We start from the raw sequence: 25058 nt of genomic DNA, 5'->3' as shown, positions 1-25058 counted from the left end.
TCCAGCTGTCTGCTGGGAACCCTTCATTTATGCACGAAGCATCTCAGCCTGCTTATGCAGAAGAAAAAGCAGGGAGAAACAGGCACTTGTTTGAACACACAGGTCTCCATATATCTCTTACTCCTTTTTTAACTGATACCCAATGAAGATACAGATTCCTTGTGCATTTTTGTGCCTGCCCAGGGCCCTTAGGGGCATTCTGGAGGCTGTGAAAGCTTGAAGAAACAGCTGAGGCAACGTGGGCTGGGACCAAGTGTCTTTCCCATGGCCATTTTTATTGTCTTCTAACAGAACTAAATATTGTAATCTTGTGACCATTATAATAAAAATAAATGCCCTGAGGTGTTCTTGCTTTCTGTGGTATTGCTTTCCTACACTTTTGAAAAACACTAAGATTCCACCCAGCTAAAAGCCTTAGAGCCACCACGAGCAGATGGGTTTGCACTAGGTATAGGCACAACAATTTCAGATGTAGGGGATGTCTTCCTGCCCCCAGATCACTTTAGAACACAAGGAATTCGATTTTCACATTGCTGTGGCCGTGTAGGGCCATCCAAAAGCCAGGTGATAACTCAAATCAGCTTTAGAGGTGGGAACTGCCTCGTGGGGCTGGCGAGGGGAGGGAGCTGCTCTGACATTTCCTTCACGTACCTGGGAGGTACATGTTCCCCATAACACAATTCTGTGCTAATCTTCAATTTGCTGCTTTTCCCTGGCCAGCAACCAGGCACATCAAAATTACAGTGGAGTCACTGTGGGAAATAACACGAGTTTCCTCCTCCTTCAAATTAAAAGAGGGCGCAGGCCGGATAAGAAATACACTGCTGCAATAGGACTTGATTGACTTAAATGTGGAAACAGTTGCACAGTTTTATATATTTCCTTGCCAGAAAACTGGGAATTTGTTTCCAAAAGGGCAAAGGCCTCTGGGACATGTCCTGATTCTTTGTGATTCGATCTGTGCTGCTGTCAATGATTTACTGCAGCATTTCGGAGCCTGGTGGGCTCCGGGCTCCTTCCAGCAGCCCTGAAAACTTAAAAGCTTTGGTTTTGCAGCTGATCTACAGCAAACTTTTGCATATGGCAAAGCAATGTGGTGGAGCCTGGCTCAGCTCTGGGCCCTGATCCTGTCTTTGTGCTCGCTGGCTTTAACACCAGTCCAGGCCACGGCGTGCAGGGAGCTCCAGGCATTGCCTTCCCACAGGTAAGTTTGGTCCCTTCCCTGGATTTCCAGTCAGGAATTGCCAGCACGTCAATCAGCCCATCAGTTCTGTCCTGACTTGAGGCGTGTGCACAAAGCTACCAGAAAAAAAACCCCAAATAAATAAATAAATAAATAAATAAATAAATAAATAATTTAAATTGGCAGCTGTCCAAAGCCCAAGCCAGGCATCGTAATTCCTTCTTAAAGGAACTGTTTGCACAAGGGTTTTCCTTTTACAGATGACTATTAAGCCTTCTTAAACTCCCTTACCAAAATTACCAGGCTGGATTTGGGCGCTTGAAATGAATTCTCTATACAGGATGATTTATGAGTTAATATTTTTCATATTCTTTTGCATTATAATTATTTTACACCCGACAACACGAAGCTAACAAGTGCATGTGAATAACCCAGTTTTCAGTCCAAGCCAGATCCTCATACCTCAGGTTTTTTTTCCCCATGAACAATATTATTAACCTATCCAAGTGTCACTTGGGCTTTGAAGGAAAGGAATAAACAAGTTACATTTTTTCTAAAGCTATAGTGTCATGATGGGGAAATGGGCGGATTTATTTTTTTCTACAGCTATTAATTTCAAGCTTGTTGTAAAGGCAAATATGATTTAGGAGGATCAAAAAAAGGTATCAGTGATAATTGGAACATGGAGACAAGGAGAAGGCGGAAAGGAAAAAAAACTGTGGTAGTGATACACTTAATTATGAAGGCTTATTCCGATAATCCCTTTTGAAAATGAACAAAGATGAGATTTTTGATGTTTGATGAACTTATCAAACAAGGCAGAATAATGAAGAGGTAAATGTAAAATCCAATCGCAGGTGAGCCAATTAAGTGCTTTGAGAAGTGCTGAAGGAGGCAGCCCACAAATCCTCCTGTCAGAGCAAAAAGGCATCACTACCTGTGTGTCCTCCAGCTCTGGGCTCACCTGCAGCCTCCTGGGTTTGCATCTCACACAGATCTGCACCCACAGAGCACAGCCTCCCTCACTGAGCTGCTTTCCTTTAGTAAACCTCTCTTCCCCAGCCTCTGATGAATCCCCCATGAGCTACATACCTCTGCTAATTATCAATATTTCTCTTTGGACTGCAGTCTTGTAAGTAAAACAGACTGCTCATTAGTTAAACGCCAAAATAATAATAAAAATAATAATAACGTTCTGGCTCAGAATAAACCCTCAGAATGCTTCGAAGGCTGTGGCGAAGGCAGGGTTGTATTTGCATGCCACAGATTGCTCCTCAAGACAAAGAAATGGCTCACTCAAATGAAGGTTTTAGGAGTGGAGACAGAACTAGAGATTGTAATGACTGGGCTGGGAGGCAGGAGAAATGTTTTCTGGCTGTTTTGTAGAGATGTTCAGAGTATGTGTGCAGAGAGCCTGATCCAAGAGCCTCTACAGTACCTTTGCCCTTTTCTCCTTATGATATCCCTTTAGTTATTTTCTTCTTCTCAGAATTTGTGTATTTTGCTTTAGAAATACTCAACCAACAAATTCTTAGTCAAGGTCCTTTGTACCTTGTTCTCCCAGCGCTGTTGGTGCAGCCATTCCCACCCTTCCATGGAAACCAGGATCTGATTTCACACTTGCTGGGAAAAATCCTGACCATGGGTTCACACTGGTGAAAAGAAAGTGACACCAAAACAGGTTCAGCGGTGATAAACACCCCTGCTCCTGGAGATTGTGATGTGCTTCTGGAAAGGAAAGCAAAAAAGACAGCTTTTCTTCAAAACCTGTCCCTTCATGACATTCCTTCTCTTTACTCAGGATGGTTGGAGATATATATAGATATAGATATAGATATATGTTTAATTGCAATCTACCTATTGGAAAGGGCAAAGATGTCTCAGGAGAGCAGGAATCCCAAAACAAAATGCCCAGGTACTATACCTGCAGGCTCTGCTCAATTCTGATGGTGAATACTGGGATGGGACATCTTGGGATGCTTCCAATTTCCTACAAACCAGCTTCCTGGTGGTAAAACACACACATAGAGCTCATTTTCCCTCTTCCAGCCTCCAACCCCTCTCAAAACACAGCTTCAAAGACCTTAGACCACTCTTTCTTCCCCTCCCCAGAAGAAGCAGCAGAGATGTTAATTCTCCAGCTCCTGTCGACTGTCAGCTGAGCCACTGGTCAGGATGGACTGATTGCTTCCCTTGCCAAGAGAAAAAAGTAAGGATCCACTGTAATGTATTCATTTATCTTCAGATGTGTCTGTGATGAGGATGTACACACATTAATTATATATATTATACATATTCATCATCCTGAAGCATCCAGTAAACTCATCCAAATATGATGGAAATGCTCCTCTGCTAGAGAGGCTCTTATTTACCCTGGTGTAAACTGGTGAATAAATTCATCCGAGGCAGCAGGACAGGAAAAGCAAAATCAAGGCAAATGGTGGAAGAATCAGGCCAGAACACTTGCCCAAGACTTTCTTCATTTTCTGTCTCAGATTTAATTAAGTATCCCCCGATTCTTAATGCAAATAGTCCAGTGAAAAGAAATTAGGAGCAGCCTTCATGCATCAGCTCCTGTTCTCATATTTTTATATCACTTCACATATGTCTTCATAGTTTGAGAATTTATTTTCAAACACCTGACATAATTCTGCTTTCTACTGAGTTTATCTCATCCCTGCCTTTTTTGTTCCTGTGCTTATAGACCGTATATTATCAGTAAATAATATGGCTCTTCTCCCTTTCTCCCTTTCTTTTTTTTTTCCCTTCCTAGTTTAAAGAGCAGCAATTCTCATTAATAATCCATCAGAAATGTTGCAGGATCAGTGTTGTAATTAGTGTCTGTGTCCATCTAAGCCCGGTGCACTGCAGGAACAAAGCATATGCAGCTGGAAAAATGCCATATTTTTCCAAGGTATAAAACAGAGATACTCTAAAAACAACCATTCCAGCCCCCTCTAAGTTCACACGGGTGAACTCCAGGCAAATCTGAGCTCCCAGCTCTCTGCTGACCCCCCTGCCTTTATCACGGACGAAGCCTTCAAGCCACACACACACATAAAAATAGGGATATATTAAATATATATTGTATATTAAAAGGGTGGTTTTGCTGGCTCTGTGGCCCGTGGAGGGGATGCCTGTGGGGATTACACGTGGCTGTGTCTCTGTGCAGCACCGCTACCGGCGCCTGCTGCAGCCAGCGCAGTTTGGAGGGCGACGCTGCGCGGGGCAACTCTGGGACGAGCAGGCCTGTGGAGCTGGGACAACGTGCACAGGGCCACCAGGGTGTGGGCAGGACTTCCAGTGCAAGGAGACAGGTGAGTGAAGCAGGCACAAACCCCCTGACAGAGAGGATTTGGGTCCTGGGGGTGTCAGTCCCCTGCCCCAGGCAGCAGTAGGGTGAACCAGTACAAGAGAAAGCAGGAATTTCCCCCACTTCAGCTTTTTCCCCCCAACCTTTACAGAAATCCATCCACGTTACAATCAGATTTGGGAGGAAAAAAAGGCTATGTGGCACGGAGAATGTGAATTTTTCAGTGGAACAAAGAGATGGGAATGTTCTGCTCCAACTGCTGTGCTGTGCGGGCACAATGCTCCTGCAACGCGCCGCCTTCTCCCCTGCTAGAGACAGAGTTCACTCATCAATCCAAACAGCAATCTGTTGGGGTGATTTGGTTATTTTTAGCCACCTCCAGCTCAGAGGATTAGGATATATTACGGCTGTTCTCTGAAACTTTGACTAGCCTTGACAGATTTTTGTTTCTACACAAATGGCTTGAACTTCCTTCCTGAGCATTTAATGAAAATTCTATCAAAGTTTGGAGCCACAGGTCAGCTCTGTGACCAGCTCATCAGCTGGAGCAGGTTATCGTCACTCCACTGGGGTAAATTAACCAGTGCCAGTTCCCTCCTAAAGGCTTCCTCCATGCTCCCAGAAGCAAAAGCCCTCCCACATTGTCTTTCCTGCAAATATCCATTTTTGCAATTAGTTATTACAATAAACTCCTCAGATGCCTCCTGCAATGGGAAGAGGAAAACCTGCACTTTAATAAGATGGAGCTGACTTCCTTAAGCCAAAGGGTGAAGCTATTCCTATAGAAACTTTCCAAGAGTGTGATTTTTGAAAATAAAGTCAGGACAGCGAGGTGACCTCTCCTTGGTTCCCACCTTATAGAAGCCCATGGGAGTGTCCAGCTTGGACTCTGTGCTGCGTTTAGGTCCCAGAAGCTTGGGAAAGCAAATCCCCCATGGAATAACCCCGTGTTTAACACCCAGCATGACTTCCTGTGGCCCTGAGGTGCAGGTGAAAAACAGCACAATCAATGCAAGCTGCCAGCCAGGATTTCTGGAGGGCGGATAAGCCACTGCCTGCATCTGTGCACTTTAGGGCGCTGCATTAAACGGCATCTCGTGTGCAACAGAGACAGAGACTGCAGAGATGGCTCTGATGAGGATAACTGCGAGGATGAAGATATTGAAAGCCCTTGTGAACATCTGTTCCCAATCCCAGGGGTGGAAAAAGCAGTCCAAGGGTGAGTAATTAATCAGTGGCTGCTCCTCTTGCAATCAAAACAGGATTATGTTTCTTCCATTGCTCTTCCTTAGTGATAGCGGTGACCCAGGAATTGATAGGGGGCTGTGCAAAACCCAAAGGGGAGGAGCTGTCCCATGTGACCATGGGCAGCAATGAGGGTTCATTCCAGCTTTTATTTCAAATTCTGTCTCTGATCTATCACCTGTGATAGATCACCTGTGATGCCCTTTTTGTACTCCTGAAAAAATAGATGCCAGATATCTCACAGCTTTCTCCAGTTGTTAAAAGTAATAGACTAAAGCAAACAGCTGGCTTTGGAGATGCAGCGCCCTGCTGGCATTCATCCCTAAGGAGATTTAACTCCAGGATTTAGGACTTCAGAGCACAGATTCAAGGCAGAGAGCCTGAGCTCCACATGAGGATATGTAAATACTCCTACTCACAGAAAGGGTTTCCCCGTTCAGTTTCAAATTTTGATTAGGTAATACAGGCAAAAGAGAAATCCAGAATAAAACAAGACTGAAAGGCAAATTGTGACTGTGACACTCGTGTTGAAAATCTTGCATTTTAACCATGCTACTGCTCAGTTTCACTTGGAGAACATGGCCCTGTCTGTGGCAGAGGGACTGGAATGAGAGGATCTTCAAGGTCCCTCCCAGTCCAAACCATTCTAGGATTTTATGAACACGGGCTAGAGGATGAGAATGGAGCCAGCCATTGTGCAACTTTCCCATCAGCTCAATCCAACACTCTCTGGAGTCCCTGAGATAAATGTCTCTCTGGCCCAGGGCCTGGGAGGGTCCATCAAAAGTTTTACAAGGCATGCATTAATTTTCATTGAGAACCCTGTGTAATTCTGCTCTCTGGAGTGTTTCTCCTGCAGAACACACAAAAGCAATGGCATTTGTTATCTTAGTCCTAAAAGATGGTTCCCTGTTGAGAAGAGCAGCGCTGCTGTCTAGTTTGAATAACGCTTTCACTTTGGGCCACGGAATTACATGGAATACTAAGTAATAGGAGGGATTTCAGAGGGCAGCAGCTGTGAGGGCTGGAGAGCAGGAAGAAGGAGGAATAAGGAAATAATAAGTGACAGACTTGGCAAAGCACAGGCTTCACGTCTAGGGAGGGTGTTAACTACCCTGAGAAAGGGAACCATTATTAAAAAGGAAGAGATGAAATTAAGATAGAAAATAATTGCAGAGAATGCCAGGAAGCACTTTGTGACAATGAGATGCATTGGGCTCAAGAGGAACCTGGAGGAATTCCAGGACTTTGAGACTTTCATAGCTGCACTTGCTGGGAGGGGCTGGGCAACTCCGCAGATTTCTTCCATTTCTCTTATGTGAATCCAAACTAATGCCTTGGAAATTAAATGGCTGTTTGCCTCCTGGTAGCTCTGGGAAGGGGACAGCAACAAGACAACAAACCCAACCCAGCTCCAAGCTCTATTCCAGCTCCTCAGTGGGGCTGAGGACAGCTAACCTGTAGTGTCAGGAGAACCCGTGACAGCGACCGAGGAAATAAAACCGGAGCTGCGGATAACCTCCTGAAGGCTACCTCTTCCCCAGGTACAACATCCTGACGCAGGAATGGAGGCAGAACATCTACGACCCGGGGTATTTCGGGGGGCTCTGTGAGTACGTGTACAACGGGGAGTGGCGGGAGCTGCGCTACGACGCCGCCTGCGAGCGCCTGCACTACGGCGACGACGAGAAGTATTTCCGCAAGCCTTACAACTTCCACCTCTACCAGTTCCTGGTGGGTGCTCCAGGAGGCCAGGGCTGGCAGCAGGTCCCCAGCCAGGGCTCCCACAAAGAGATCAGGCGCATTCTGTCTGTAGGTTGGCTGTAAGGTGGCTCACGGGGCAGCCGATGGTGGAAGTGCTGGTTTATGCCACGTCAAGGAACTCGCCTGCTTTATCACCCAGGCATCCCCACTGCTTCCTATGGCCCAGTCAGAGCCAAGAGAGAGGTGTTTTCTCTAAATTCTGCTATTAATGAGCTGTAGAGCTTGCACGAGCCTTTTGCCTCTCTAGGGATGGAGCTGGCCATGTGTAAAACGATAACAACACTGCTGGTTCAATCTTTGAAAGCATTTCAAGTCTATGGCATGGCTACAATGGGCATAAATCCAAATTCTGAGTGAGACAGGGATCCTGAAACCCATCACCAGGGATCACAACACCGACAGTCCATCATGTCAGATGTTGGACACTGATCCAAGCAGAGTGAGGATTCAGTTTGGGTGTCCCACATCATAAGTGGGTGCCTTGGCCACACTGCTAAACATTTATCATGTTTTTTGATATGAATGAATGAAAACACATTATTCCTGGGAAATATTACTCAATGCAAGTAGCTTTCACATCCCTGCAGCAGGCAGAACCCCTCAGTCCCCAGTTTGAACACACTTTTACACAGCTGGCAAACTGCACAGCCCAGACTCAGCAGAGCTGCCCGATTCCACGTGCCAGCAAAGTAGGGCTGTCAAGGAAAAGGTCACTTCTCTAAAACACAGGCAAAACAGTGTTTGTTTTCTAGCCTTGCCATTGTAAATAGATGTTGAATTTTTTGTTTTCCTAAATAAATTCATACAGAAGCAGTCTGGAGTGAAAAAAATTCAGTCCAAATCGTTAGGATTTGGCAGAGCTGTAAGGAACTGGAAGGAGAGGTTTATAATGGGAAGTGTCAGGCTGTCTTAACAGGTACCATTACCAGCTCTGGCTTTGAGTGGCTAAACACAAACCTCTCCCCTGCTTGGAGATGGATGAAGCAAAATGCTTGGCTTTATCCACATTTCTCACATATCTCACATATGAAATGGCACAAGACTTAATTCCTTATTCTACATTCACTGAGGTCAGTGCTGGTGCTGTTAGGAGCATCACAGGCTTTAACAGAGGTATTCCTTCAAGAAATAGAGATTAAAAAGGAAGGGAAGCACCTGAAAAATTAATGCCTGCTCCTTTCATTTTAGGCTCATGCTGATTCTGGATTTTCTCTTGAGTTTTACGACGATTCAAAGGACTTGCTTGATGCCCTTAAAAGCGATAAATCCAAAACAACAGGCTTCACCATTGGAATTGGGCCTGGAAGTGGAGATATCATGTTAAACCTGGGCCTCACTTTATCAGGTGGCAAAGGATCCCTGAAGAATTTCACACAATACGATGCAAAGGTAAAAAAAAACCCAAAAAAACAACCAAATCAGTGATGCATCTGCTGCAGTCACATCATCTGTGCATCGCATGGTCTGGCTGTAACTTATGTCAGTTTATTCTCTCAGCTGCATTTTTTAACACAGGGTAATTGTACCTTAATTTGTTCATGTAATTGCAAATGTATGATCGTTAGTAATCCTGTTTGCTGTTCTTGGTATGTTCTAGCAAACAGGGAGTGGGAATAAAATTGAATTACAGAGTGCCACGGCACATGTCATCTCACCCCATCCTGTTTCATGGCTACATTAAGCACATAAATAAAAAAATGCTTAAAAGGGACGATGAGGGAGGAGGGAATATCAAGATGCTGATCAAAACAATTATCCTCAAGGAATGATCTCTGGTAGCAAATATATCTTGCTCAAATTAATATGAGCTGCCTCATGATGTGGAAATAGGCTACTTTTTCCAGGAGGTTAAAATACCACGCTGAAAAAATAGTACCTGATAATAGGGTGTACTTCTCACAGAGGGTTTACATCATGGACTGGCTGTGATGACCTCTTTCCAATCTAATAACACGAGTGCTGGTATTTCCCACATTTACCGTGCCCCATCTCCACTTCTCTCCAGGCTGCTGACAGAAAACAATAAAGAAGAATTACTTTGATGGTGTTCTGAGTTAAAATGCCCTTAAAAGCTGTTTGAAATGAGCACCATTATGGTATTTACTGTGCCCTTGTCCAGACTCACATGATGTTTGCAGCTAAATGATGATCAGTTATTGGAGGAATCATTTAAAGGGCTGCTCGTGCTGCAGTGGAGACTTGTCCAAAGTAATAGCAAATATAGAGGTGGAGCCTTGGAGCTGATGGTATATCCAGGAAATTCTCCCTCCATCAGCATCTTCCTGGCCAGGGAATCTCCCCTCTGCTGGGCTAGGCTTGACCCTTGTGCTTTGTCACTCGCTGAGTTTGTGAAAAAAGCGAAAAGGGAATAAACTGTGTGGAAAGGAAACCAGAAAAGGAAATTGCAGAAATGGAGAATGGAGGGGAATCGTGTGGAGTGCAACTCTGATCATACTCACATATCAATAAAACCCCTGTAGTATCCAACCCCCCAAGGCCCTCCACCTCCACAGCACAGCAGAAAGAGACTTTAAAAAAAGGATTACCGTTATTTCATTTAAAATCGGGCTTATTTTCATACGTGCACTGACAGTCAGAGACTCCCCTGCAAGCCCTAAAGACCAGGAATTCATTTGTTTAAATTAACGCTGGCTGCAGCTCCTCTTTTCTTTACCTGCAGGAGGTTGGGTTCATCAGAGCTGTGACCAAGGTGCAGACAGCCCGCTTCAAGATGAGGAGGGACAACATTGTTTTGGATGAGGATGTGCTGCTGTCCCTGCAGGACCTCCCAGACACCTACGACTACGGCATGTATTCCAAATTCATCAACGACTACGGCACCCACTTCATGACATCTGGCACCATGGGGGGTGTCTTTGAGTACATCCTCGTCGTCAACAAGGAGGAAATGAGAAGGAAAGGTCAGAAAAATCAAAATACACTCTCTGTTCTCAGCTTTCTGCTTTAAACCTGGCATTTCCAACCTGCTGGCACCACTGGGCACATGGCTTGGGATTAGATTGAGTGTCACCAAATGTGCTTCCTGCTCTGATTTCAGAAGCACCTGGGTGAGGGTTTGGTTATTAAGGAAGGAATTTGAGCATTATTTTCTGTGGGCGTGATATTTTTGGACCTTAGAGATTTTAGCCTGCTGGTAGCTGATAACTCTTTTTCCAAGGGAAAAGTTTCTTAGGAAAGCTTCTCCCTACCAGCAGGCTAAAATCTCTAAGGCCCAAAAATATCAGGCCCACAATTTTCTCCATTTTTTTCAGTGCCACTTGCTCATCCTCTCCTATTTCTTGTCATCTTTGTTCACCACGAATGCTTGAAGGCTGCAAAGGCATCCAGAGCTCAGCAAATCAGCCCTCTCACATTTCAGCCTGTTGGTAGCCAGGGCTGTAATTTTCTGTAAATGGAAATACTGCACTGCACTCGACAATACCTCTGCCACTTTACTCTGCTTAGTGCCACATCTGGAGATTAACAGAGCCCTGTTAGCTCCAGCTCTCAACAAACTGGAGTGTATGAGGCTGGAGAGCCCTACCTCTGAATCTCAGTCAGATAAAACACCCACTGCAGACACTGAGAGCCTGAGAATTGCCATTGCCAGCAAGTCAAAAGCGTAACAGTTTTCCTAATCAAAAACATGAGATGCAGAACAATAATATGGGGTTTTAGCTCAACAACCAGCTTTTGTAGAGATGTCAACAATGCAATAGATCCCATTTCCCCTAAGGGCCATCACTCTGCTGTGCTACCACTCCCTTGCTAACTCCAGGCCAGACACTGATGCAGGAGGAAATTGTCATCTTGGACAACAGGTGCAAATTGCTGTAATTTCAGTAATTTCAACAATTTTCCTGGTTCTGCCCCAGATTCTGCCTCTGGTCTGGAATAGTTTGGTGCCATCAGCATTAGGATAACAATGCACTCCATAGTGCACATTAACCCTGCCAGTTTTTCCACAAGAAATTACTGATTGAGAGAATTTTCATCAAGTTCCCGAACCTCTAATGTTTGGAAACATGATGGTTTTTCAGATTGCTTCTTCACTTGAAGGGTGAGTGATATAGAAGTGAACCAGGTCTTGGCAAGCAAGTCTCCAGGAAGCAGACTGCCAATTTCAGAGGGAGAATTAATCAAGAGCATGTGGAGGGAGGCTGTTATTTTGCTTTATCTTGCGCTTGCTGTGTATGTAAGGAGATTTACTGCTATGAGATGCCTCATCTTAGGAAAGAAGGATGCTGAAGTCCAGCATAAGAGAAAACTGTGCCCCAGTAGAGATGTAATTTTCATTCTAATGCAGCCCCATTCTGTAATTTTCATCTAATCCAGGCTCTGCCAGGAAGTCCACCCTTACCAAGCCAGCAGTGCTCTGTGTCACACAAGGCTGACCCAGAAGGACCCACCTGCAGTGTCTGATATGCCACTGTCTGAAAGCATCCAGCAAAAACCCCCTGATTTCTCTAATGTTGATCACAGCCATGCTTGGAGGCTGTGTTTGCAAGAGGATTATCCTCCTCCCCTGAGGAATGGTTAGGATCAGGATCTAAGTGCTCAAGTCTTAAAATCAGAGCTTCCTAAGAAGAGTCTGAAGCTCTGCAGATGCATCACTGAGTCCCCACAGGGCTGAGCACTGCTTTAGATCAGCCACTGCATCCTGAGGGCCCACCCAGCCCACCAGGCTCTTTGCTAAATGCTCTGCAACAGAATATTCATTTTTTTATAGAGCAGTGACTAAAGCACAAACTGAGGAAAGAGATCCCTTGGCCGAGCCCTCCCTAAATGAGGCACAGCTTAGGTGGTCACTGAGCATCCGGGCTGGACTTTGAGCATTTAGGAACCTGGATTTTTAAAATTAAAGCACTTTCTCTGTCCTTCTCTGTTCAGATATCCACAGCTCACTGCAGAGCTTAGGGCTGCAGTTCTGCTGCCAGACCCATTCCCAGCTTTCAGGCTGCGAGGGCTCATATGGCTGTGGTCATGAGTGAAATAAATACACGTGTCAGAACGAGGTCCCTCGTCGCTCTGCCATCAATATTTTTCATTACTTGTTTTTAAAATAGATTGTTATGGTTCTATTATTTAGCAGAAAACAGTATAATGTGTTCACACATTACAAGAACATTTATGGGAGGAACATTATGCGCGGAGTAAATTAGAAAGAGTCTTCACATATTCTGATTAATTCAAAATGCGGCAGTAAATCTTATCACTCCAGCACATTTAACTATCGCAAATTATATCATATGGAAAAAAATCCACCCTATCAGGGCTCCCCCCTTCGAGTGCCAATATTTACTGAGGCCACCCTTTTGCAGTGATAACCACTTTTCATTTATCAGGGCCCGATCTTGGCGCGACCAATGGCGAGCGGTATCGACAGCCCCTCGCTGAACACAATTACTCAACGGGGAACCGTGGCAAATCAATTAATCAGGGCGTTCCTCAAGTTTAATTTTATGGCACTCCAGCACTGAGATAAGCAATCACTCACGGGGCTTTGGGTGAATGAACTTTACCCACTGTGTTTACAACTGTTGAGCGGTTTAGCGCGAGTAATTGAGCGCTGCACGTTTAATCTTTCTCAAGGGCCCAGTTTTGCAGTGGGGATGCAGTTCCCACTCAAATGTGGAGCATGTTTCAGCTCTCACCAGTTTGAAGCCAGCATTTGCAGCCCCTCTCTCAGCTGAGCACCTAAGCAGGGTTTGGACCCACCAAGCCAAGGGGCAGATCCGTGCCCCAGCAAGCCTCTGCTGTGGGGTGTGCAGAAGGGGACAAGTGTGCAGGTGACACCCCAGAGGGATCTGGACAGGCTCTGGGAACCTCGTGAGGTCCAACAAGGTGTAGGAAGGGGATTCTGCTCCTCTGTTGAGGCCCCACGTGCAGCGTTGCATCCAGCTCTGGGGTCCCCATGGAACTTGTTGGGGCGAGCCTAGAGGAGGCCACGAAGCTGATCAGAGGAGTGGAGAACCTCTCCTGTGAGAAAAGGCTGAGGGAATTCAGGTTGTTCAGCCTGGACAAGAAAAAGCTCCTAAAAGACATCATGGCAACCTTCCAGTACTTAAAAGGGGCCTGTTAGAAAGGCAGGTTTTAATCAGAGCCTGTTGTGATAAGGACAAGGGGTGATGGTTTGCAACTAAAAGGGGCTCAGTGTAGATTAAAGAAGAAAGTTTTTACAATGGGGATGGTGAAACACTGGCAGAAGTTGCATGAAGAGGTGGTAGGAGCCCCCTCCCTGGACACATTCAGGGCCAGGTTGGATGGGGCTCTTGTGTAGTTGAAGATGTCCCTGCCCAGGAGGGAGAGGGGCTGGACCAGATCATCCTTAAAAGGTCCCTTTTAACCCAAACCACTGCACAAAACCAGAGCCATGAGTGTCTGAACAATATTTTAAACACAAGCAAGGCCAGGCCCTGTGCTGAGGTGAGGCTGTTCAGCAGACAATGCTCCAGGGTGGGACTCGCACAGAGGTTTAAACTTCAGACCATTAAACCACAACACACAAACCCCACTGACCTCTGTGCCTCCTTTCAATACCATGGTATTGATCACCAGGCTCCCTTGGAGAGCCCTTTAGGGCCCTCTGACAAAAAAGAGCAATATAAAAGTTACCTGTTACTTACAATACCTGCATTTACTGAAATCAATGGACTTTTTAACTACTAAAGAGGACGGCCTTATATTTGCAGCACACTGAAGTGCTTACATAAAACCAGGCTGTATGAAATATGCACATTGCTTACCTTGGTGAAACCACCTCATTAGTTCCCTTCTCCCCTCTGCAGTCTCTTCATGGCTCTCCAGTTACATATTTTCATGATGTATGTGGTGGTGCTGGCAGCAGCAGGCAGGAAAGCTCTGGCAGCTCTCAGCACACAGACCTTTTCTAAGGTACTCCTGAAGGTGCTGCTTAAGCCATTAATGGGTGGGTCAAGACCTGAATTCAGGAAAATTAGTGAGGATCTATTGGTTTCAGCTGCTGTTCCTGGCTTTACCGTAGTTTTGAGTTAGTCTGTAAAAAAAACCCCAAAGGTTTGTTGTTAAATATATAGATCAAACAGGGACATTTCTGCCTGAAGCCTTAAGATCTTTACTTTCTTCTAATATATTTGCTAAGGAAACAATTTTTACACCTATTACATGATAGGCCCAATATACTCCAATAAAATATTGGGGTTTTCCACTGTCCTCTACCCAGAATAGCTTTTAACTTCCAAATAGAAGCCATGAAAATAACTGAATCTTTTCTTCAATGACAGAAAAAAAGAAGAAGGAAGATGAACACCACAAGTCACTGAATTTACCTGTCTGCTTTCTGGTTTGCAGCCATCAGCACCGAGGAGATCAGTGCCTGTGTTGGGCTGTCCCTTGGCATCACAGTCAGCAAGGAGATGCTGGGCCTGGCTGCAACTCTGACACACACTGAGTGCGAGAGCAAAGGACTCCGGCAAACTGGTACAGCAGCAGGGCAGGGGGCTCTCGAGCCTCCTTGGGTCCCTTTTTTTGGTCACTTGGGCACAGAGATTGGTGTAGGGTCACACGAGGTGTGAGGAAGGCAGCTCTGGTGTCATCCCCCAGATGAGGTGGCACCACAGAAACTTTAGGTCCACGTCTCCAGGAGTACTGACCCCTCCTAAAAGAGCAGGAATTAGTGTGGCAATGTCTGGATTAGAGACAGAGGCTGTGGGGTGGCTGGAGGCTGCAGTCCTCAGCAATGACAGACTGGGCATGCAACTAAAAAAAAGTCAAACCTGACTCTAAAAAGGACTCAGAGAGGGTAGGAACCCCCAGATTTGTACATTTCACAATGAGCTACAGACAGTGTGATCTATTGCCCATGTCCTACCCAGAAACCGAGGCTGGAGCAGTGCAGGCTCTTCAGGTCTCATCAGCTCAGAGGATTTGGGATGCTCAACTTGTCACCCTGTGATAAGGTGGCAGGGCTCACCCCACAGGCAGGGAGCACTGAGCTCACAGCCCCCTGCACTGGCTGATCTCACGTCCATTTAGCAGTTTCTGGAGCCTGGGTGGGAACAGCAGCTGAATAACACCCGTGCAATTCAACTTTGCAGATGCTAAGAGCCACGGTGCAGTTGTGGAAGATATTATTCCCCGGGTTAGAGGGGGAGATACCAGCTCCAGCGTGGGGCTCCTGAACAGCTGGGATGGCAACATGTACCGTCACTGGGGCAGGTCATTAAAATATAATCCTGCTGTTATTGATTTCCAGGTAAGGCTTTTCTGCAGCTGAGGGAACTCTGCTGCTCTGAGGAATGAAAGTGTAGCCGAGCAGATCATTTGGTATTTTTATTGTGATCCCATCACAGAACAAGATTAAATGTAATGGGCCACTGCTCTGGTAACCTCTTACTCATTTCACAATGGGGAGTGCATCTCCCACCGGCCACATCCGCAGGGAGATGGGCAGGGAGCTTAGTGCTGGATTAGTGCCAGGTTCAGTTTCTGATGTGTCCCCCAGCAGCCTCACAATGAATGGCAGTTGTGTTCATCCCCAGAACTCTCCCCTGGATCAGCAGGGCACTCACAGAGGGTTGGGGAAGGTGTTCTGTCACCCAGCAAGAGCTCGGCATTGACAGCCCTCCTCCAGGAGTTCTCTGAGCAGGGAGCTCCTGGCGGCTTTGTCAGGTGGGTCCTTTCTCCACAGTCCAAAAAGAAAGTCTGTGGCCACAAAAATCAGCAAGGCTCTAGCCTCCCTTTTGTTTCACAGGATGCTCTATAAAGTGGGAAGATCACCGAAGCATCTTATGGAGGTTCTTGGGGAGGGAGGAGATGGGTGCAAGCAAAGGGGATGGAAAGACACAGAGAAGAGCGACCCTAAAAACAAATAATCCAGAGCAGAGCTGGCAGAGGCACGAGGGGGTGGCCACAACTCCTCAGCTGTGGTCAGCAGGACCAGACGTACCCCAAGATCACCAGTCTGCTCCAGGAGAAGATATGGTGTGGGAGGGAAGGATCCCTGTCATGGCAGGGACTTGCTGCCATTTCTATCCTTCTTGTCTTCATTTGAAAGCAGGTCTGAAAGCTCTGACAGAGAGTGGGAGAAGGGAAAATGGATTTAGGAATGATCTGTGCTATTGGCAGGGCAAGAAGGACTGTGCAAGCCTTCCTGGGCAGCACCTGGTGGCAGCAAGATCTGACAACACAGAAGCGTTTTCATTTCCAGCTGCAGGTTATTCACCTTTTTGCACAAGTTCCCATCAATTCTGGGCAGGATTTCTTGCACTTTTCCAGTAAACCATGCGCTGACCTCTCTGCTGGCTGCCCCAGAGCTGAGCAGTCACCCTGCAGCAGTGCTCACTTCAGCAGCTCTTATCTGCAGCCCCCTCAGTTTGTCAAACAGTCTTGTGCAAATTTGCCGGAGAGCTCTTCCCAGAGCCCAGCTGATCCTGATCCTCCCCACAAATCACTCTCCCAGTACCTTGCAGGCACAGAACCCCCAGGTCTCCTCTGGAACAAATTCCTGGCCTAGACAGGGAGCATTTGCACAGGTGCATCGATGGACAAATGTAAATAAGTGTCCTCACACAGTCCCTGTTTCCCTAAAGTCCTAAATTTTTTAGCTTTAATACCCACTGAATATTAATATTCAGTTGGGCAAGTCATAATTGCTGCCCAAACTGGACTGTTTTTGCTGACTGGTATATGGGAACTGTATTTTGCTGCTGGAAAATACGATGAGCGAGTTACATTCCCAAAGCTGTAGATGACAGTATTATTTCACTACATCAAAGGGCAGAAAATATATAGGCAAAATTCCTCATTCTCAGCATTTAGTGGATATTTTACAATCTGGCCACTGCAAGCGATAGGATGGCAATAAATTTTGATGATACCCTCTGTCCAAAGCTCTTACCAAAACATTTTCTTCAAAGAGGCAAAAAGCATGCAAGAATCTCAGGGACTGTGACAGCATTAAGAAATCAGTCAAAAAAAAACCCCCAGGCTTGCTGGGGTGTTTTAACTTATCATTCCAATCCATACTAAAACTCCAAAGCATGTCCAGAAAAGCCAATCCCGCACAAAGCTCCAAGATGAGGAAGGTTTTGGAACGGTGGCTCCTCGCTGGGGCAGCCACACATTTGCATGATGCACATGCAGCTGTCGAGGAAGACAAATGAGCTTTTCTCCAGCCCTGAATTCATCCAGCAATGTCACAGCACCCCAGTCGGGCTGAAACTGTTCCCGTTTCCATCTCCATCCCCTGCAGCTGCAGCCCATCCATGAAATCCTCGGCAGGAGCGGCCTGGGCCGGGTGGAGAGCAAGCGGCAGCACCTGAGGAGGGCTCTGGAGGAGTTCCTGCAGGAGTTCAGCCCCTGCCGCTGCGGGCAGTGCCACAACAACGGGGAGCCCGTCCTGGTGGGCGACTCCTGCTCCTGCCAGTGCCGCCCCGGCTACAGCGGCCCTGCCTGCCAGCAGGGCGAGCGCCCAGGTGAGCGCCCAGGTGAGAGCCCAGGCTGCTGCAGGGCAGGGGGAGAGGCAGCAAAGGGGATGGGTTTCCACCTCCACGTGGCTAAACCAACAGCTCCTGGCATCCACACGCCCATCCCACCTCCCCTTCTGCGTTTTGTTGCCGCGTGATGCTGAGCAGCCCCGCAAGAGACCGAGATTGGCAGCTCAGGAGATGGAGGAATGGCTTGAAATTGAAAAAGAGAGGGGTTAAATTAGATATGAAGAAGGAAATCTTCCCTGTGAGGGTGGTGAGGCTCTGGCACAGGTTGTCCCATCCCAGGCAGTGTCCAAGGCCAGGTTGGATGGGGCTTGGAGCAGCCTGGGACAGTGAAAGGCGTCCCTGCCCATGGCAATGCGATCTTCCCTTCCAACCCAAACCATTCTATAATTTATAATTACTACAAATAGGGTAGTGGAAATGAGGATGTGTTTAATTGCTGGATTAAAAATCCTCTGGAGGGCTCTTGGCATCCCACTAAGGATGGTTAATCCAAAGGGGGGAGCACAAACCTCAGCAGGGAGGGGAGGGGAAAGGCTCAGGTAAAGCAACTGCTCACACCACCAAAAAAGCCATTTTAGTAAAAAGTTGCTACACTGCCAGATTTCCCACCCCCTCCCAGGATGCATTTTGACTAGAGTGTCTATTTTGGGGTGAAAAAATATGTTTCTCCAAAGTGACAGGCTTATATTTATGTTTTGTTTGTCACTTTCTATACTATCCTAAAAAGTTAAGTGGGTAGCAAAAAAAGCCGAGGTCGGAAGGGGCTCTTTCATTTCCAAAAAAAGTTGCAGCTCTCTATGGATATTTTTGTCCTGATTCATGATGACAAAAATCTAAATCTCAGCACGTGAAGCTGGCAGAAAAATTCATCTTCAGAGCAGTTCCACCAGGCAGAACTCCAAGCCTTCAACCATGGGCTCATCACTGGGGTCTCACCAGCAGAAAATCAAAGCTGTGATGAGATAAGGAGTTGGAGCAGAGACGGTTTGTGAGGCTGAATTCCAAAGCTTTGCTTCAGTGACTGCAAAGTGTGTTTCTTTAAAAAGCTCAGGTTGTTTAAGTTGTCTCCAAATCTCAGGAATTTGCTTGGGAAGCCCAGGACCTGACACCCAAAGCAGAGCACTGGACCAACCAGCCCTGAGCTCCTTGATTTTAACAACAGCAGGGACAGGCACACTTCTAACTCATGGGCAATTTTTAGTTTCAAATTTTCAGTTCCAAAACTCATTGAAGACAGTAGTAATTTATTTTTTTTTTAAAAAAAGCACAGTGTTCCAGCAGATGGAAAACGCAGCTTCCCAGCCAGCACTAGGCGAGAGCACACGCATCCATTTTCTCTGTCTGGATTAATAAAGTGCCCAAGCCAGGCATGAAGGCCAGATGAGTAAATAAAAATGACAGTAAATGACAGCCATCAAGCATTCCCATCATTCAGGAGCACCTCCATAATCCATAGTATCGACCGCTCCTGACAACTCGGTCTGTACTGTAATGAAAAAGCTTTGAAATGCCCCATCCCCAAAAGGATTTCTCACAACATCCCCACAATGTTAGGGGACTTTTGTCCCTCTGCCTTGGTCAGAGGAGAGGAAGTTGCTGCAGAGAGAGCTGTGAGCTGCTGTCTTGGTTTGGAAAGACAGGTATCTGTCAGGGAAAACTGGAGTTTCCCTTGGAATGGAGAATGTTAAAAGCCCCCTCCCTCCAAATTATCACTATTTTGCAATTAGGAGCTTTCAGGCAAAAATATGGGAATAGGAGTAACAGTTGTTTACTAAGAATATTTAAAAATACAAATGCAGTATTACAAAAAAAACCACAAACAAGAAAACAAAAGTCCTAGAAAACCCTGACAGAGTCAGAGATACGACCTGACACCCTGCTGTCAGGGCATTGGAAGTCCAAATGAGTTTTCCTGGAGTAACAGATGTTGTTCTGTGGAGTAGAGATGATCCTGTAGAAAAAAAGGGTCCAGTTCTGGCAAGATGGGTCTAGTCTTCCTCTGAGAATTCAGTAGAAAACCAGCTAAATTGGTGTTTGGGATTGCTGGTTTTATCCCTGTGGAAAGCCTTTGTCTCCTCCCACTGGGTGGGAGCATCTCCCAATGGTATGAGGTGATGTTATCAGTCCTGTGAGAGGCCTTCAATGGCCCATTCACAGGGGATGTCCCTTGGAGGAGGATGGGTGGAGGAAGAGATAAGAAGGCCCTGCCTTATCTGGTGTTATCAGGTGTCCCATTAACAGAAGGCATCCACCCTCTTTCCCCCTAGAATTACAAGAGATAAAGAACAATATCTCCCAACAGTTTCAACAGATGAAAATAGAATACGCGTTTTTGATTGTATTTTTCAATCACAGCTCCAAGACAGCTGTGCTTTGGGAAAGGCAGAGGGTTTCAGATGAGATGGGCAAGAAGCAGCTGTTGGTGTTGGGGGTGATGCTGATTCATCCCCTCTGCCTTCAAGGTGCTGTGACCTCAACAACCTGGGCATGGCTGGGATATAGAGCAGGGACCCACACCCGTAGAATTTTCAGCCATCTCTGACATCCCTTTATTTCTGTGTTTGTTTTCCCTTTCTCCCCTGCGTGTGCCCAGGCGGGGGGACGGACGGGCGCTGGAGCTGCTGGTCGGGCTGGTCGCCGTGCCAGGCCGGCGCGGCGCGGCGCAGCCGGCACTGCTCCAACCCCGCCCCGCAGCGCGGCGGGCAGCCCTGCACGGGCAGGGACCTGCAGAGCAGAGCCTGCTGAGAGCCACACCAGCCTGGACAGGGAGCTTCGGAACCCGGGATAGGCTGGGAATACTCCAGCGTGCCATGGAAGTAACCCTGTGATGCCGGGAATCAGCCAGAGTCAAGACAGCGCTCAATATGAGTTAAACATCTTGCTCGTTTATTCAGCTATTTGATGTACATTTATGCTGTGCTATATCATGCACCTAACTCTGAACATCATTGGTTCAACCACAGTGTTCACACGTCCTTGCAGCAGACATAATTGGTTCAGAAGCTCTGTCCACGTGGCTGGATGCTGTGAGCCTTCTCCAACTTATGGTCAACACATCCTGTCTAGAATCCTGTTACAGCTATTGCTCCAAACTTTACTTCGTCCTTATCCTATCTAAAAAACAGTTCAAGGACGTTTCAGCTTCTCCTCATCCTTTAGGCTAAAAGCAGGATTGTGCACATGTCCCTGCTTTCCCAGCCATGCATCCACACCCCTGTGATGCCTTGGGAAGGCTAACCTGGAACAGAGGCTGGACAGAGCTAAGAGAATGAAGTAGGTGTTTATGGAAAGGCCTCCAGGATCCACCTCGGCCAGGACAGGAGCCTGACCAAGGCTGCACCCAGGGTGGACTAAGAATGGTCACAAAAACGGCTGACTGGTCATGAGATTTTATGTTTTTGTAAGTTTTGGTCCATCTGCTTACTGGGGTTTAATTGTCCAAATACAGCTTCGGATTGTGAGCTCTCATCTTTCTTGTTTTCTCTCTTGTTTGTGCTGTTGGGCTGAAAATTGTCCTTGGTCCTCAGCAGGAAAAGGATTTGTTTTGTCTCCCTGCTCTGTGGAGAGAGCTGAGTGACACTGAATGGGAGGCTCAGATCTACACCCCTAGGCAGCACAGAATCTGAAAATATGAAAGGTAAAGCTTAAGGCACCACCTGGGAGAAATAATTGACTGGTGATGCGTTCCTACATGTGCTGGGTTCATTGTGTAAAACCTGACCAACTGCTCCCATGGTTTTGCCCCGCCAGATGGGATGGGAGCCCCACAGAGGAGATGGGAGCCCCACCAGACATGGTGGGAGCCCCATCAGATGTGATGAGAGCCTCACCAGAGGAGATGGGAGCCCCACAGATGTGATGGGAGCCCCACAGATGTGATGGGAGCCCCACCAGAGGAGATGGGAGCCCCACAGATGTGATGGGAGCCCCACCAGACATGATGGGAGCCCCAGCAGCACCCAGCACAGCTGCTGCAGTACAAGAGATGGCAGAGGATCCACCCAAAGCAGGTGGAGCTGCTGGGTGACCACGGGGCTGCAGCGTGTCACAAAATAAACTCACTGCAGGGTTTACACAGCTGAGCTTGACTCTCAAGGAGTTCATGTAATTTTCCTTTGGGAAGCACAGGAAAAGCTCACAATCCACAGTTGGCATTGACATATGCACCAGGAAACTTTTGTGAGTTGGCGCTGTCAGATCTGTAAGTCCAGCATATTGGCCAGGGCTGCGTTTGCAGCAAAGCCATATGCTGCTCTGCATGGAGAGGGCCCCAGCCTAAAGATGCTGAAGCATCCTTGCAACACGTAAGCCCAGCTGATGAGGAATTTCAAACAGATAAATAAAGCAATAAACGGGGAGGCTCGAATGCAACCGCTGGGCAGAGGATGTTCCCACACAAGCAAAGGCTTTTCCTCTGTAAGATCAGTGATGAATTGACTATTAGCACGCAGGCATTTTATCTCCCAGGCACACAGAGCCTGAGAAGATGCTAACAGGCTGCTTGATTTAAGGGGCTTTTTTGAATGTGGGACGTAAATCTCAGCACAAGAATGCACACGGTATTGAACTGTGCCCAGAGACCACGGCGAGAGCCTGCAGCTCCCTCTCCTTAATGAACTGCCACAAAAACCCGGGATGGACGGGAGGCAAATGGCACTTCATTTTACTGAGCTTTTCATTGCAGGGGGAGGAGGGGGGGAAAAAGAGCCCTGAGAAGGAATCAGGCATTATGAACAACAACAGCACCAAACCCTCAAAGCACAAAGCAGCCCTTCTGCAGACATTTGAATGGGGAGAGGGAGTAGAGAGGAATGTTGGGTTAGTGAAAGAAATTGCTCAGGTGCTTGGAAATGCTTGTTTTTCAACTGTGTGTCAGTGGGGATTTACAGGCTGACACTCAGCTGATGTAAATCAGTGTTGCTCCTTCACTGCAGTTGATTTATGGCACCTGAAGATCTGGCCCCATATTTTCTTTTGTGGGCATGTTTGCCAAAGGCCAATTTTTTCACCACTTTTTTTTTTTTTTTTTTTTTTTTGCTTGTAAATGAAACTACGGGCTGGAAACAACAAACCATGTTGTCTCAAACCCTGAGATGGATTGTTCTGTGAAAAATCCCTTTGCTGGGGGGCAAAGCTGTGGCCTTTTGGGCCAACCTTGCTATTCCAGGTGAAGGAGCTGTTCACCCAGAGGGGAATTTGCTCCCAAGGGCTTGAGTTTGATGTGTCCTGTGTTAGGAAATGCAGCAGCAGGAAGCACCCATGGACCAGTGTGGCTCAGACATGCAAAGGAACGTGAAATGTAGGATCACAACAGGTGATTTAATGAAAGCTGTTGGCATTGGGCTGCCAGGTTGTGTGGAAACACGAGACAGGGCTCTTACATCAAGGACCAGTTTGGTTCACCAGCAATTCTTACCTTCACATCGACTTCTTAGGACTCAGGAAAACGCCTGCAAGTAAATGAGTACAAAGCCACTTCAGCCAGAAAGCCAAGTACACTTCTTTTCTGACCAGAGGGGAAAAATTAATGAACAGAAAGATCTGATGCCTTGGAGGCTGGGAAAAGATGGGGCCTGCAGGAAAACAACCTGCATCCTCAGCTTTTAGAGCTGTTCCTAGAAGGGTAGATCACAGGAGAACCACAAAAGAAAAAAAAAAATCCAAGTGATTAAAGGAACTGCATGCAAAATCCTACCATGGAACAGATAAATAAGAGCAGAAAAGTTATGTTTTACCTGCAGTTGTTCATCCACATCACTCACCTCCCAGCCCAAGGCAGTGAGACACAAACCCAAGGGCTTCCTTCAAACACCAAAGGCAAGTGAGCCCTTCTCCTCCCCCTCCACCCCAGGGCTCAAACATCCACACGCTGAAACCCAGCGAAGCTGAAGTCAGAAGAAAGGAAGAAACTGCCTGTAAGGTCTAGGGGAAAAAAAAAAAAGAAAAAAAAAAGGATTATGAGCAATTACACATTTACAATGGCAGTGGAAGAAGCTAATATATCTCGTGCTGAAGTGGGCAGCAGGAGAGTTGTGCAAGATGAGATAAGCAGCAAAAATGTGCGTTTCTTAGTTAAACTAAAAGCTTAGAGGGTACAATAAAACACTGAAGTTCCACCCGGGTTTTAATGAATGGATTTTCCCCTCTTGCACGCTGACACACATTTGATATAGTTATTTATCCTATATATTTCTGGAGGCACATTTCCCAGGGGACCTTGTTTATCTCGCTCATGAGCACATGATGGATGTATGGCGCTTTGGATAAATGGTATCACAATCAGATATTTTTATGGATATAGGCAAACCGGGTTATTAACAAAGGAAGGGCAGAGAGGAACCAGCACGCAGAAGAAAATGGGGAATGATTGATGACAATACACCTGAGGTTGCAAGGTGTAGGCTCCAGATAACCAGCTAACAGGAGAGGAGATAAGGGCAGTGCTTGAGACAGAGCTGCTTCCTACCTCAGGGTCAATGTCACATCAGCTGCCCCGGCGCTCGTGTCCCTCTGAGCCTGGGAGTTTGGAGCAGGCAAAAATTCCCTGGTAGGAGCAGCTCAAAAATCGTTGCCTTCCCTTTTTATACAGCAGAATGCACAGGCATAGGCAGATACAAAACACTTAGTGCCACCAGAAAATCGTGAAACAAAAGAAATTCCAGGTTCTGGCGGGTTTGGGGAGGGACTGGCATTGGTGGTGCTGCCCTGTCACATCCACTGCAGTGGGAGCTGTGGTGCTGCACTACAAATAAATAAAAGTATTTGCTTATAATGGTGATAATCACTGTATTCAACTCTAGCTGATTCCAGCTGGTTTTGTCCTGGGAAAGCTGGATGAGGCAATCACAGCTCACCTGAAATTCCCTTCTAGGAGTTCCCGAAGCCAAGACACCCCAGCAGCAAGGTCTTCAAGCAGGGAGGTGCAAAACAATACAGCCTCTCCATGTTTATCCTCTTTTTTTCCTCAAGAAAACTCACGAAAAGACAACATGGAATGTAGGAGAGATGAGTGTCTGATCCAGAGGAATGGGCTGGAGCAGCAGAAGCAGTGCTGAACACGAGCACAGCCGCCTGCAGC

General features: G+C 46.7%; 1 protein-coding gene across 1 annotated transcript; it reads left to right on the top strand.

Moving 5' to 3' along the window:
* Positions 1-1091: 1091 nt before the first annotated feature.
* Positions 1092-20725, top strand: C8A (complement C8 alpha chain). The gene is made up of 11 exons (XM_063407108.1): positions 1092-1204; positions 3296-3392; positions 4356-4500; positions 5571-5715; positions 7286-7475; positions 8694-8894; positions 10186-10426; positions 14835-14963; positions 15581-15738; positions 17737-17959; positions 20574-20725. Exons 1-11 carry the CDS (start codon positions 1092-1094, stop codon positions 20723-20725), a joined length of 1794 nt encoding a protein of 597 aa, XP_063263178.1.
* The last annotated feature ends 4333 nt before the right edge of the window (positions 20726-25058 follow it).

This window comes from Prinia subflava, chromosome 10, assembly GCF_021018805.1.
Source record: "Prinia subflava isolate CZ2003 ecotype Zambia chromosome 10, Cam_Psub_1.2, whole genome shotgun sequence".
NCBI lineage: Eukaryota > Metazoa > Chordata > Aves > Passeriformes > Cisticolidae > Prinia > Prinia subflava.
This window is presented reverse-complemented; position numbering and strand designations above follow the sequence as displayed.

Excerpts from the sequence above, each read along its gene's own strand:
- C8A (XM_063407108.1), top strand. The coding sequence starts at position 1,092 with ATGTGGTGGAGCCTGGCTCAGCTCTGGGCCCTGATCCTGTCTTTGTGC. Across the intron at positions 4,501-5,570 it reads CTTCCAGTGCAAGGAGACAG|GGCGCTGCATTAAACGGCAT; the intron begins GTGAGTGAAGCA and ends TGTGCACTTTAG. Across the intron at positions 10,427-14,834 it reads GGAGGAAATGAGAAGGAAAG|CCATCAGCACCGAGGAGATC; the intron begins GTCAGAAAAATC and ends TCTGGTTTGCAG.